Genomic DNA, 15,903 nt, shown 5'->3' with positions numbered 1-15,903 from the left:
TAATTTAAAACAGTGGCTATGCAAATTGATACAGGAAACACATTTTGACAGCTAGGAATGTCTCTAATTTACAGCCAGAAGGGAATTCCACTAACTGAAAATGTTTTATGTCAAGACAACCCGTGGAGTGTTACATGTCCGTTATAACAAGTATTTCGGATCGACTGTACGTTGCCACCTCTACAAATAACCTTGGCCTTTGTGGGTGGTGTTAACTTCCAATAAGTAACGAGGGGAACCTGACCTCTACTGAGCGCGTCCCCAGGTGGCGGATAGGGGGCCCCTACAGTACGTAGGGCTGGTTGAAATACCCAGTACAACCCGCGGACCAATCAGTTAGTTCAGTTCCTGGGGGGTTTAAAATACTCGGACACCCTCTCTCCAGGGGTCATAAAAATGGAGGGCCCTTGCCCTGGGGTATGGGTGAAGACCCCATCGGTATCTACGGCGGAGAAGAGGGACTTTGGTATGGTGGAGATGGCGGAAGGGGCAAACCCGTAGTGTCTGTACTCCAGAGGAGCGGCTACAAAAGGCGCCTGACTCCATGTTAGGGGCAGCCTAATTTGAACCTGGCAGAAGGTAATAACATTTCTTTGGGAGTGGCGAACCCATCGTACAAACAGCCTATAAAATGAGTGCAAGTGAATCGAGGCCTCGGAAAATGCTAGGGCATCGCAAGAATCAGTATCAATGTCATGACTTTGAATGGCAAGGTAAAAGAACTGGTAGAGTATAAGGAGAAGAAAGACATAGCAAGGATGGGAATAAGTGAGACAAAATGGAAGGGGAAAGGTGAAAAAAGAATTGAAGAAAGGGTATAGATTATATTGGAGTGGAGGAAAGATGGCAACAAATGGTGTTGGTGTTATATTGAGAGAAGACCTAACTCAATGTGTGGACAAAATTGGCCAGATCAGTGAGAGGATAATTAAATTTAGACTTGGACTTGAGAGTGGAATCAAGGATTTTATACAGGTTTATGCATCCCAATCAGGAATGCAGATGAATGTTTAGAAGAGTTTCTAGAAGAACTGGAAAGTTGTATTGAAGACAAAGAGGTTATAATAATGGGAGACATGAATCTTATAGTTATGGAAACCAAGATTAAGAAGGAGATTTGGTAATAGATTTTTGTAGAAGGAATAGATTAATTGTTGGCAATACGTGGTTTAGAAAGAACTCACAAAAAATAACTAGATGTTGTTGGGGAGATAGAAAGACAAAGACAATGATTGATCTTATTCTGGTGGAGAAGGAGAAACTTAGACAACTGGAAGATGTGACAGCAGTGCCAAGAGCAGATTTCGAAGGAGACCATAAAGTGGTAGTAGCCAAATTAAGACTTGGTAAAATAACAAAGTTAATAGAAAAAAGGGAAAGAAAAATAAAGGGATGGAAGTTAAAAGAGAAAGAAATAAGAGAAAAGTTTCAAGAGGATCTGAAGAAAGAAATTCCCAAAGATGACTTGAACAGTGTGGAAGAGGAATGGACATGTTTCAGAAATGGATTTGTAAAGTGTGCAGGAAACACCTGTGGAAGACTATCAGGGAGGGAAAAGGAAAAGGAGACTCCTTGGTGGAACAACAGGGTAAAGGAAGCAGTTAAAGAGAAACAAATGGCTTGGAGGAAGTGGATAGGCAGTAGTACAGAGAATTGGCAGAAATATAACGAAGCCAAAAAGGTACCGTATGTAAGAAAATAGTACAGGAAGAGAAACGGAAGAGCTGAGAAAGTTTCATAGAAACTTAACCGGAAAATATAAAGGGAAATAAAAAGGTTTTGTATGGTTTGATGAAGAATAGTTTACAAAATAGGGAAAATACAAAATTTGTAAAAACTGAAACTGGGCAGATATTGACGCAAAGAAATAACATACTAAAAAGATGGGAAGAATACTTTTCAGAATTGCTAAATATTAAACGCAGTGAACTGGTAGATGAGAAGGAGCAAGAAGAAACAATGGGGGGGGAGAACAAGAAAAGGAGATATCAATGTTAGAAATAGAGGAAGCCATACAAAAGAGTGGATGAGGAAACTACGGAAATGATAAAAACAGCAGGACCAATAGGGCTACAGTGGCTGTATAGATTATTTAGAATAATCTGGAAGAAGAAAGAGATCCCAGAAGAGTGGAGAATGCGTTTAATTATCCCGATGTTTAACACGTTCACTGCATATTAGCAGAGCGTGACATACCCGCCAACCTGAGCAAAATATTTGTGTGAGACTCTTTAAAAGTTGTAATTATCAAAGTTTTGTACGTTGGTAGGACGAGTTCTATCGAACTCGTGGACTTATCCCACTCACGCGCCTGGTGTGTAACCCGCACAGTGGTTGAAATCGAGAAGTAATACTGGTCACCAGATGGATCACGCGCCTTGCGCGTTGGTAGATCACTGTGCGTTATTTACTGCGGATAGAAAACAAATGCATAAAGTATGTTACAGACATAAATATATTCATATTTACACTTCTCTATTACAGAATTTGACAAACAAAAATGAAATACTTTGGCTTATTGGGTAGGTCTCGTGATGTTGAAGGAACTACATTGTCAGCCATCAGAAAAAAATATAATTAAAATGATAAAATAAGCATCACTACGCAGTCAAGAATGATTACTGCACGTTCTTTCAAGTTACTTATAAATGTGATGAGGAATAAATAACAATTAGAAGTTCTTTCGTGTTATACACATATATGATGCAAGAATAAATGACAATTACAAGTTCAGTTCTTTTACTGAACATATTGCAGTAGTGGAATTTATTTATTTCAAAAGCGGAACCACTCGTAATTCTCCTAAAGAATTAATAAACAGAAAATGCAGTGTCTTAGCTCGCATTGAAGTGGTCTTGCTGCTCAAAAATCCCATAAATGAATGATGACGTATGACGACAAATCTGGAGAGGAAATACGCGGGAAATGGAACACTCATGCGCAAATATGGCTACAGATGAATCTGCTAGTAGACTGGACTTACGCGATGTGTGGGATGACAATTAGAGCCTTTCTTACTATGCGGGAAACCTGTGATTTACATTTCCTAGCAACCGTCCCATGACGCGCTAGGCGCGTGCTCCGCACCCGCTTATAAAGTAGCGTCACGCGCCCAGCGCGTGATCCACATTGAACGTGTTAAAGAGGGTGATAAAAAGGAATGCAATAACTACAGAGGGATCACCCTTTTGCCCATGTAGTTAAGATATTTCAGAGCGTATTGGAAGGAAGACTGAGGAGGAAGCTAGAAGGAGAAATGGAAGAACAGTATGGTTTTAGGAAAGACAGATAAACTTTTGACCTGATCTTTACATTAAGACATATGATGGAGAAAAGATGGGAGTTTGGAAAAGACATAGTGATGACATTTATTGACATTGAGAAGGCTTATGGCAGTGTGCCCAGAGAGTTGGTATGGGACACATTAAGGAAAAAACAAGTTAAGAGAGTGGAAGTGCAAATGATAAAAGCTATGTACAAAAATTGTGTTAGTAGTGTGAAGACTAGTACAGGAAGAACAAAATGGTTTAAAGTTGAAACTGGTCTCCGACAGGGAAGTGTACTATCCCCTATATTATTCATCATAGTCGTGGATGAAATTCATAAGAACACTAGCAGTTTCCCGCTGGCTCCGCCTGCAATGTACAAAGTATGGTGTTCGTTACTATCCTCTCGAACGTATTTGTGTATTTGCAAAGTTTCGAGTTAATGAAATAAAGCACATGATCTGCTGTGGTAATAGAATGTAATATTATGTCAACAAAACACTTGAAAATACATCACTCAAAGAAATTGAATTAAATGTTCTTTGAAACTGTTGTGATTATTGTCAAATGTAACGGCGCTACTTGAAGCGCGTACATAAATAAAAATAATAGTAGTAATAGTAAATAACATAATACTTAATAATATGAATAAGGAGGTAGAAATATGACGCAGTGGCGGAGAATTCATATAAACCAAATACAGGGAACACTTACAGGCCTAAAAATGATAACTAAGACAGGATGTGGAAGCTGCGGGAAGCCCTTATAGAGGTCCATGGGTACGTATGACGTTATGGGGGAGAAAAGACTTGCAAGAAACACCCTCTAGCTCAACTATATTAAAAATGACAAAGTTTTACAAAATACAGTTCCACGACACGGAAACAAGACATACTTAAGTGACTTAACATAAAACTTGATTTAACAATGAAAGTGATGCTACATTAAAGGTATAGTTTAAAACGAAAGTATTTAATGGATGAAAGACTTGAAACTACGGCAATTGGAACCTAGGGTAAACTCGGACACATCAAATTAAACTTTAAAATGACATTAAGCGAAGAAATAATGAAACACAAAAGGAATTAAACTAAATGAAACGAAACCAGAAAACATTGCAAAAACACTGAAATAACACATACCTCGGAAAGGCAGGAGCTCCCGAGGGCAACAGCCCTCGAGCGCGAACGCTCGCTTGGACGGTCGGATGGAAAAGACGCCGAGCTCACGCATCATAATTCCCAAGCCGGCAAGAAGACCGGAAATGGCCCGATTACAATCAACCAATAAGATCAAACTTACCCTAGATTCCTGGACCTTTTGCCAATAGGAAATCTCGTTACCATATATGGTAATTTTAACATTGTTAGCAATTGCACAAGTTCTGGAACATTATGATTACAACACCCAAAATTTCATCATAGGAAACCGCACGTGTGGTACAGGTACAGGATGCTCCAAAATAAATCACCTTACAAATTTTACAACAGATTACATAAAAACTACATTTAAAAAAATCACTTCAAAACACTTTTGCATGTTGAAATGTTCATACAGTTCAATGTTTCTTGATGTTTCCATAATTCAAAAAAAATTTACAAACATATTTCAGTTACACAAAATTCCAGTAGAGTCCAGAGTTGCAAAAAAAATTAAATCCTTCAGACAAATAAAAAAAATTAAAATTTACATTTCCAAAAACACAGTAGTTTCAGTTCTCCCTCCCACCAACCGGTGACAGAAACAACACTACGCGCCGAACTGTTAAAAAGTCCTTCAAGGATCTTCGTCATGGAGACAAATGTACTCATAACTTTTCTCAGAATCTACCAATTTAAGTAGTTATTACCTCAAAAGAACGTGCTTGATCCACTGAGTGTTTTTAGACCAAAACGAACTGTGTACCTTAATTAGAACGAAAGATATGATTGCTTCATTGAGAAAAAAATGTTGAAGAAATCAGACGTCAAATTGAATGTGCACTCATAACTTTCCTCAGAATCCACCAATTTGAATAGTTAAGAGCTGAAATGAACGAGCTTGATCCACTGAGTGTTCGTAGGCCAAAATAAACTCCGTACCTGAATTAGAACCAAAGATATGATTGCTTCAAAGAGACAAAAACATTGAAAAAATCAAATAATTTGAGGAAGGCGGAAGTTAAGTGATTTATAGTACATGATGACAAATCTGTGCATGAATACCTTTCAGTTAAAAAAAGAATGAAGGAAATCGTCCGGATAGAATGGCCGGACTGACGGACTTTATTTTTCATACATTTTTTTTTAATATATAGATTAACCGTTTCCCGCTGGCTCCGCCCGCAATGTGCAAAGTATGGTGCTGTTCGTTACCCTCCTCACGGATGTATTTGCAAAGTTCCGACTTAATGAAATAAAGCACATGATCTGCTGCGGTAAAAGAATGTAATATTATGTCAACAAAACACTTGAAAATACATCACACAAAGAAATTGAATTAAACATTCCTTGGAACAACACTACGCGCTGAATTGTTGAAAAGTCCTTGAAAGATCTTCGTCATGGAGACAAATGTACTCATAACTTTTCTCAGAATCTAGCAATGTAAGTAGTTATTACCTCAAAAGAAAGCGCTTGATCCACTGAGTGTTTTAGACCAAAATGAACTGCGTACCTCAATTAGAACGAAAGATTTAACTGCTTCAATGAGAAAAAAAAATGTTGAAGAAATGGGATGTCAAATTGAATGTGCACTCATAACTTTCCTCAGAATCAACCAATTTCAATAGTTAAGAGTTGAAACGAAAAATCTTGATCCACTGAGTGTTCTTAGGTCAAAACAAACTCCGTACCTCAATTAGAGCCAAAGATATGATAGCTTCAAAGAGACAAAAAATTGAAAAAATCAAATAATTTGAGGAAGGCGAAAGTTAAGTGATTTATAGTGCCTGATGACAAATCTGTGCATGAATACCTTTCAGTTAAAAAAATGAAGGAAATCGACCAAATAGAATGGCTGTACTGACTGACTTAGTTTTCATCAATTTTTTTAATATATAGAAGATTAAACAGAGATTGGGAAGACAGACAACAAAAGCCATGTTGTTTGCAGATGATATAGTGATATGGGATGATAATGAAACAGAAGTGCAAAAACAAGTAGATGTATGGAATCAAGAGATAGAAAAATTTGGGATGAAAGTAAGCACAGAGAAAAGTAAAACAATAGTGATGACAAGGGGAAGGAAGGAAGAGGAAAGATAAAACTGAATGGTAAAATTCTGGCAGTGGTTAAAAGTTTCAAGTACTTGGGAAGTGTGAACGCAGAAGATGGAAAGATTACTGAGGAAATTGGAAAAAGAATACAACAAGCAAACAGCTTCTACCAGAGTGTAAGAGGTATTTTGTGGAACCAAGATGTCCCGAAGAAATGTAAGAAAGTATTATATTCAGTCTATTATGAACCCATACTAACCTATTCAGCTGGATCGTGGACTACAACAAAACGAGAGGAGAGTAGAATACAGGCAGCGGAGATGATATTCCTAAGAGGAATCGAGGGCAAGACCAGAAAGGATAGAATTAGGAATGAAGAGATAAGAAAAGGACAGGAATCTTGAAACTTCAATACAGGATAGAAACAACAAAGCTATAGTGGTACGGGCATATGATGAGAATGGGAGAAGAGAGAGTGCCCAAAAAAGCTTTTTCAGAGAAGTTAACAAAGAGACCACGAGGAAGACCCCTAAAGGGGTGGAGAGATTCAGTGTGGGAGTGAATAGAGAAGAGGGGAGGAAAATCAGAAGACGTACTTAAAAAAGGAGAAGAGGGGTGGAGAGACAAGCAGCGATGGAGATCCTTGATTCACAACCCGACACAGGAAGCTGGAAACGGGAAATGATGATGATGTACGTTGCCACTCACCAAGCGAGAAGGGAAAGTCAGCATTCTCACTTCCACATTTCTGCTCTCTTACTTGTACACTTCCCGTCCTATATGGCCCAATCTCTACCTTGTTAATGTAATTACCTCTATGCAGATCTTTCCTTATATTTACACCTAGGTATTTGTAGTGATCCCATGAGTTACATTCACTCCATCAACAAAGTAATTAAAACTGAGAAGACTTTTCCTCTTGGTGAAATTTACAACCTTACTTTTCACCCCGTTTATCATGTGACCATTGTGTGCTGCCTATCTCACAAGTTTATCAATGTCTTTTTGCAGTTGTTCACAACCCTGTAACTTATTTATTACTCTATACAGTATAATATAACCTGCAAAAAGCCTTATCTGCTATTCCAGTTCTTTACTAATATCATTTATATATAAGAAAATGTAAAGGTTCAATAATACTGCCTTGCAGAACCCCTATGTTAATCATTGCAAGATCAGATAATGCTTCACCTACTCTAATATTCTTGAGTTCTGTCTCTAGAAATTTAGCCACCCATTCGGTCACTCATTTGTTTACTTATAGCTCTCACTTTTGTCAGTAGTTCGCCATGACCTACCCTATCAAATGTCTTGAATAGGTTAATAACAGTACAGTCCATTTGATTAATTTTGCAAATGTGTCTAATATAATTGGAAAGAATACTTTCCCAGGCCGTACATGCAACACATGTCCAGCTGACTGACCTGTAATTATCTGCTTTATGTTTATTACGCTTTCCTATGTACACTGGTACTACTATAGCAGCTCTCTTTACTAAGCGAGTGGCTGCGCAGTTTGGGTCACATAGCTGTCAGCTTGTATTCGGGAGATAGTGGGTTTGAACCCCACTGTCGCCAGCCCTGAAGATGGTTTTCATGGTTTCCCCATTTTCCCACCAAGCAAATGATGGGACTGTACCTTAATCAAGGCCACAGTCAATTCCTTCCTGCTCCTAGGCCTTCCCTGCCCCATCGTTGCCATTAGAACTATCTCTGTCAGTTTGTAAAAAAGAAAAAAGCAACTCCCCCATTCATCTGATTAATACATCAGATATGGTACGATATCTGAACCCATAGCCGCAGAAATGTTATTAGTTTGATTTGCTTCATGACAGCAAATGTATGCCCAGTGCCAGGCAGTTCTCACGACAGTTGCCACTGCCGTTGTTGTGGTATTGAGATTGAAACACTTGCTTATGCCCTTAGGGCCTGTCCCTTTGGCGATACTTTGAGAAACGGTAGACATTACGTTGTGCGTTTGATGATAGCTGAAGGTCTAAGGGAAAAACAGTATCAGGTTCACAACGAAGTACACAGTGTTTACGATAACTGATTGCACAGAAGAATATACATCATAGGCACACAACCTGGCTCAGCGTCTGACACCATTATAGATCCAACTATCAGATGGGAAAATAGTGAGGAACAGGTGATTGAAGTCCACGTCAAAAAGCACTGCAATTACTAGCCAACTTTATCTTATTACTGAGAGAAATATCATTTAACAAACAACAATATAATTGAACTCGTGATCAGAGCCTGAGGGACAATTCCTAGTTTGTGTGTGAAATTCTGTAGAAAGTACTGTACAAATTAGACAATTCATTCATCAAGCAAGTGGCCCTTTATACTCTCAAAGGATCACTTCGAATTCTGAAAAGTCATTTTTATGCCACTCGGTAGGAAATGGATAATAATAGGTTTAAAAAACCCTTATTCTTTTGTCATGTTATTAGTTTTTAAATGCAAATGTTAAAAAGGAATTGTTACAGTTTATGATCTGTTTCTTTTTGGTATGTTTTGTACATAGAAGCCTCCAGTTGGAGGAAGCAGAATTTAGAAATAAATGATGATGATGATGATTATTATTATTATTATTATTATTATTATTATTATTATTCATAAATATCTTAAATCGTTATAGGTAAATTTCAGTTCGCTAGTATTCGTCACCTTCTCTACCTGGATCTTATCCTTATGACCATCTATTTATATATACTGCTGACTAAATAAATCTTGCCTTCTGTAAATCCTTGCATATTCATTCCCCTCATTCATTAATGATTGCTGGAAATATCCTTCCTGGAACCTGTTTCTAGGTTAAAGAACCCTTCCATTTTTGCTTGCTTCTTGTGATTATTTGCTGACTTTTTTGCTAGTGGCTTCCTAGCTACGTGGGAATTGCAGGGAACAAACTGGCAGATAAAGCTGCAAAAGAAATGGTACTTTTACTACCTAGACCTATAAACATACCTGCTGTGGATATTTGTTCTCAGCTACGTTGAACTGTCTTTGCATGCTGGTTATTGGAGTTGGCTAGCTATCCGAACTCCCAACAAGCTGAGAACTATTAAGAAGAAAACTGCCATGTGGTGGTCCTTTTTCTGGCCTTTACGGAGGAAGGCCATAGTTTTGTGTAGGCTGAGGATAGGTCATGGAAGATTTATACATTCTTACCTCCTAAAGAGAGAAGGCCCTCAGTGCATCTTGTAGTGCCAAACTTACTGTGGCCCTCATCCTCACAGAGTGCCCTGATCTCTCTGGCCTAAGACAGGACCTTGGGCTGCTGAAAACACTTCAGTACTCGTACTAGCTGATAACAAGAATACTGCTGATCTTCACTTGTGTGTGAGAGTGGATTAATGAAGCGAATCTACGTTTAATGCATTTATTACTCAGGGAAATTCCATTCCATTTTGTGTTTGTATCCATTTTAGCTTAATAAAATAATTTTTGTTTAATTTTTTAATTAATTTTCAAATTCTCTCATTGAATAAATAGTTTTAATTTTATTTCAATTTTTTGTTTCCAATTAATTTGTACAGAGAGGGTAGTTACCTAGTTCTATTTCATCTTAAAACAAAACTCACCATCACCTCTACGCTAATTTTAGTTTTTTTTTTAAGTTTCTTCAATTTCTTTGTACATCCACTACCATTTCTAATTATATTTCTTTCTAACCTACACTTGTTCCTCGGATAGAATATTGGGTCTTTACCACTTCACCAGTTTTAAAAGTACATACTTGTTTTCACACACCTCAGTAATTACTTTAAAGCTATCCCATAAGGTGTTTACATCTTTATTTACCATTTTCCACGAATCATAATTACATTTTTAACTCCCTCTTGCCCTTCTTATCACACTTTTACAACCTTCTTTTTATCACATTTATTTTGACTATGACTGAAACAACTTTGTGTTTTTCAGTAGAGCTCATCTGGTTTTATCAGCACCACATCTAGAATATTCTTCCCTCTAGTGGTTCTATTACTTTCTGATTCAGCTATCCTTCCCAGATTATTTATCCTTTGTTGGTCATTTTTTTTGTGATTTACATTACCTTCTCTGTTGACATTTGGTAATCTGAGATCACCAACTAGAGTCGCGTTCCTTTCCATCATTGCCCAAATTATCTAATCAAATAATTCAGCATCTGCATCACCCCTTCAGGTTTGTACACCCCGAAACCCATTATCTTTAGAGATAAGCCTTATACTTAGTACTGTACTTTGTATTTTTTTAAAAATTTGCTTTACATCGTACTTATGGCACTGATGAGATAGGAATGGGAAGTAAGCGACCATGGTCTTATTAAGGTACATTTTCCTGGTGTGAAAATGGGAAACCATGGAAAACCATCTTCTGGGCTGCTGCCGGTGGGATTTGCAAGCTCACAGCTACGCGACCCTAACCCCATGGCTAACTCACTTGGTATATTTCATGTTTCTCATCGTTAACCTTTTTATAGCTTACAAATTCTTCTTTCACCGATATGAATACTCCCACTCCTATCGAATCTATCATATCTTTGCAATAAACATTCCTTGCTGTTCATTCATAGTTATTTCTTACTTTCTGCTTCTCTGATTATATGAGATGTTATTTTAAATGTAAATGTAGGATACTCAGTATGAGAGATAAACTTTTTCTTTCCAGATCCGTTCCAGTGAATATAGATCACGTCTAAAAGAAGTCAACTATGTCCATCCAGCAGTTTTGTCTGCGGTGGAATAACCACCAACCCAATTTCATCTCTGTCTTCACAACTCTCCTAAATAGCGAATCGTTGGTTGATGTAACATTAGCTGCTGAAGGGCGACACTTGCAGGCTCACCGTGTGGTACTATCAGCATGCAGCTCATATTTTCAGGTGAGAAGATTTTTAGTACATGTGCTCCTTGGTTTCCATGAATGTCTTTATAGATAGCACTGGTGTTCTGTTAAAAGAAATACTGTTAGGTGCGTGACCAATGTCTGTATGGACAACATTGTCATAAAAGATGGAGGAAGACTTGGTTTGTATGTCGCAGATCTCTCTGCTGTAGAAGTTCAGCGTATTAAATTAACACTCCAGGAAAGAATGGCAAAGTGTCTACACTAAGCACTGTCTAGAATTGTATAACATGTTACTGACAAATTTGAAATGAAGTTTTGGCAAGACTGTCTGAAAGACGAAACCTCAGAAGAAATCTCATTAACAAACAAAACAGGGTTCAAATTTTAAACATCCAAAATTTGCAAGAACCAAATTAATTGCCCCTTACCATCAAACTAGAAGAGGTGAAAGGTATTTTCTGTTATAAGATGCAGGCAGAGAAGATCAAAACAGAGTTCTTATACTCTTCTCTGATCTGTATATAGAGGAGTACAAGTGAATTAATTTTGGCCAATGACATTTAAAAGAGTTCCACCTCAATTTTTACAACTGTTCAGTGTTTATGGAATCTTAAATGGTTTTAAATTTCCATTAGCATTTTGCCTGTTGAACAGCGAACATGAAGAGTCATACTTCCTTGTATATAGCCAATTGCATACCTGCCAACCTTCCGATTTACCCGGAAACTTTTCGTTTTTAACTCGTCTTCTGGTTTTCTGATTTATTTTTACTTCTTCCCATTTTTGACAAATATAACCTCCAGTACGGTCAATACCCTTCCCCTAGGATAAATTCTTATGTACTCGTGTAATTTACGGAACCTCATTTTCAAGCGTATTTATTTGATGCTTTATTTGGCGAGTGTATCATCCGTCGCCTTCGTGTATCGTATTTCCTGCTCACTACAGCAGCAAGCATGCTGTTCAGCTGGGAATTTGGACAGCAATCGTCCTACAAGCCAGAGAAGCTAGTGCGCACTAGCGACCGCTTGCGACTCCGTGAATCAGGACGAATGAGTGAGTTTGTTATTGTGTGGTTTGCACGCTCGTTTCTGTGGGTAGTTTTGTTGGAGTTGTAGGCCATATGTTTTTTCTTATGGTTCTGTGCTTTTCCCCTTGTCGAAGTTGTATGTTAATAATGTACGAGACTTATTGATCTGTTTTGTATGTGGTAGTTTTGCGTATTTCAGTGCATTTGTGTTCATTCTTAGTTCATAATCTTAATGACTTGAATATATTTCAGAGAGTTGTGTCGGTGACAGTTTCCGGTATTTTCTCTTCACCGTATGGCTACAAAACATAACAAACGTTATCTCCAAGTGTTCAGGGATACCTATAAAGCTGAATTTCCATTCATTTTACAGTCTAATAAAGTAAACTATTATGCATTTTGTTCCATGTGTTGGTGTGATATAAATATCTCGCATGGAGCGAAGACTGATATTGTAGCTCACAGTATCACACAAAAACACAAAAAATAGTGCTAGCTGTATCGAGAGGAACAAGTAATTCTTTTGTAGGCGGGAAGGAAGATGATGCAGTCACTCGAGCAGAATGTTTGTTCACGGTGTTCCAGCGGCCGTGGCCTTAATTAAGGTACAGCCCCAGCATTTGCCTGGTGTGAAAATGGGAAACCACGGAAAACCATCTTCAGGGCTGCCGACAGTGGGGTTCGAACCTACTATCTCCTGAATACTGGATACTGGCTGCACTTAAGCGACTGCAGCTATTGAGCTTGGTACATAAAGGAGTGCCTTTATCTCTTTAATCACTCTCAGTCTTACTATTAAACGGTGTATAACTTTTATACAAGGTTTATACACTGTTTATGTGCAATTTGTTACTAATAAAATGTGTATAAACCCCCTGTGTATACATCTGTTATAGTTATTCATCAGTTTTACTAATAAACTTTTATACCAGGTTTATACACAGTTTATATACGATTTGTTACTAATAAATCGTGAAAAGCCTCCTGTGTATACATCTGTTATAGTTATTCACTAAATTACTTATACAGACCAGGACCCTTGGACAGAACATTTTGAGGTTATGGAGGCTGGAAATGTTCGTAAAATAAAGCACTTCTTTCTTCTCGACTGTTCTGTGAAAAGTGAAGTTCCTTTTTCAAAATTCCATAGATTAACTGTTCTCCCTCTTATTTAATTAGTCTCTATTCCTTATCTGAGAAGTTCACAGCTTCAAATTGTTTATTCAAAATTCATTGTGTAACACGATTCTAAGTGGGGGAGACTGTAATGTATTTAAAGAAAACATCGAGTGCGCTGGTAACATCAGCGTAGCGACACAGAGATGTATACTCTCTGGAGAAAACAGCTGTTCATCTCATTGGGACTTTCATTGTAGTGAATAGATACGCCATGCTATGCAGCAAATGCATATCCAAATAAAATAATGTTAAGCATTGAATAGATATATTTAGTAGAGTGTTCAGAACATTACAGAGCTACTGCAGAGTTTTCTTTGAGGATGAGGTAAAATGGTCCATCGGCACAGACACATCTCTGAAATATTTCCAAATTCCCAAGCTAAGGGTACATGAAGAAACAGAAATGGAACGTTGTCCTTGTGTCAGTAGAGTACGAAATCAAGCTTCTGTTATTTCTGGTAAAAGGAAGGCAGAGAGTAGTTCATCTCCATCTGTGAAGAAAATAAAGGATTTTTTATTTTTACAGACATGCTCATAGTGTTTTAATTTGCATTTAAAATTGTGTGTCTGACAGACTGGAAAGTTTTTATTACATTTATTACATACACAAAATAAAGCAGCTTAGTTTCACTGTCAGTATTTCACGAAAGGCGAGACTATTTCTTTTTCTGTCTTCAAACTTTAATAAAGCATTTTGCTCATTTCTGGCATTTATCATCCCTACTTTTGAGAAAACTAATGAAGTTCTTCAGTCACAAGCACCTCACATTCATGTCCTAAGATCCATGCTGACTGATATGTTGAAGGACATTCTGTGTTGGTTTGTTAAGCCAGTGGTTATAAAAAAATATCCTGCAGTTTTAGAAGTGGTCTATCACACAAGAGAGAATCAGAAAGTTGATGATGAATTAGTAATCGGCTGCTCAACATCTCGTCTTGTAGAAAATCTGGCATGTGAGGAGAAGAAAAACTTTTATTTGCACATCAGGAACTATGTTATCGCAGTTTGTGATTATATTATTCATAAAGTTAATTTGAATAGTGATGTGTTTGTTAATGCTCAAGTAGCTCAGATAAATTCTTTGCAGACTTCTTCCTTCAATGCCATAAAGTATTTTGTTTCCAAGTGTCCTGTTATATTGCCAGTGGAAGATGGTGAAGATGACCAAGAAGCTATGGATGCCTTACAGTGCCAGTTTTTGTGCTCTCCAAGTGAAGGTTTTACCGTCTTTGGTGTGCAAGAAGAAAGAATGGATTGTTCTTGGTCTGCTATAGGGGATATACGAGGTGGAGATGGTTGTTTCAAATATGACAGAATTGCAAAAGTAATGCTCTCAGTATGGACAATCCCACTCAGCAATGCCGAATGTTAAAGATTGTTCAGCCAGGTAAAAAAGACGAGGTAGGTACTCAATCTCCACCTGCCTTTTTACATCCTCAGAAATACTTTCTTAGTAGTTTTCCCAACTGAAATGAACATAGGTCTTTACAATGACATCAGTAGGAACGGCACGATTAAAAGCAATTTTTTCATATGAAATAATCAAATGAAAAACCACACATTTTCTCACTTTTAACGAACAGTACTACGCTGCTGATCTAACAGTCCAAAGTTCCAGAGCTGGAATGACCAAGCCGTAGACAGCCGTGATCTGTGAAAACTCTTCATCTCTCTTTTCTTTTCTTTTTTTTTGGGTGGGGGTGGGGGTCGAATAGTGTAGAATCCCAGGCCAAACTGGTAGGGGAAAGAACGATCTGACTTGGAGGCAAATTCTTCCTCCAAGCCAGAGGAGAAACCCCCTCTTCACTGCTAATTTGGAATAAAATGAATGTAGAATTTAATAAAAAGTGAAGAGAAAGAAGCTTTTCTTAAGAAACAGCTCTTTTCGTGGTTGAATTTTAAGTTATTTAGTGAATTGTGGTGCTATAATTTGGAATAGGCCTAAATTGTAATTCTAGACCAGGTCATACTACTACTACTACTACTACTACTACTACTACTACTACTACTACTACTACTACTACTACTACTACTACTACTACTATTACTACTAAGTGAGCCTTTGCCTTAAATGTGCACACTGCTCATTCAAAACAGCTGGATTGCTGCTTCTTTTTCAAAGCCCTCGATTCTTATCACTGCAGACTGATTTTTATACAGATTGTAGGTGATTCTTCGTTCTCGGTATCTGATCCCTATCATCCTCAGAATCATAAATAGCTTGGTCCAATCAACATTATCGAATGCCTTTTCTAGATCTACGAATGCCATATACGTGGGCTTGTCCTTCTTGATTAGATCCTCTAAGATCAGATGTAAAGTCAGGATTGCTTCACGTGTTCCTACATTTCTTCCGAAGCCAAATTGATCTTCTCCCAACTCAGCTTCAAC

The 15,903-nt window shown here is 37.7% G+C and overlaps 1 protein-coding gene across 7 annotated transcripts in view; it reads left to right on the top strand.

Annotated features, from left to right (window-relative positions):
- The window catches only part of BtbVII (BTB-protein-VII), a 346,577-nt gene that overhangs the window by 16,398 nt on the left and 314,276 nt on the right, over nt 1-15,903 (top strand). For all 7 annotated transcript variants that reach the window (XM_067147343.2, XM_067147339.2, XM_067147341.2 and 4 more), the window contains exon 2: nt 11,123-11,336. In XM_067147343.2, the coding sequence (XP_067003444.1) occupies nt 11,166-11,336 (171 nt within the window). In that variant the 5' untranslated portion in view covers nt 11,123-11,165. The remainder of the gene's footprint in view (nt 1-11,122; nt 11,337-15,903) is intronic.

Source organism: Anabrus simplex, chromosome 5, assembly GCF_040414725.1.
Source record: "Anabrus simplex isolate iqAnaSimp1 chromosome 5, ASM4041472v1, whole genome shotgun sequence".
NCBI classification, from domain to species: Eukaryota; Metazoa; Arthropoda; class Insecta; order Orthoptera; family Tettigoniidae; genus Anabrus; species Anabrus simplex.
Note: the sequence above shows the minus strand (reverse complement) of the source record. Positions and strands in the feature narration are given on the sequence as shown.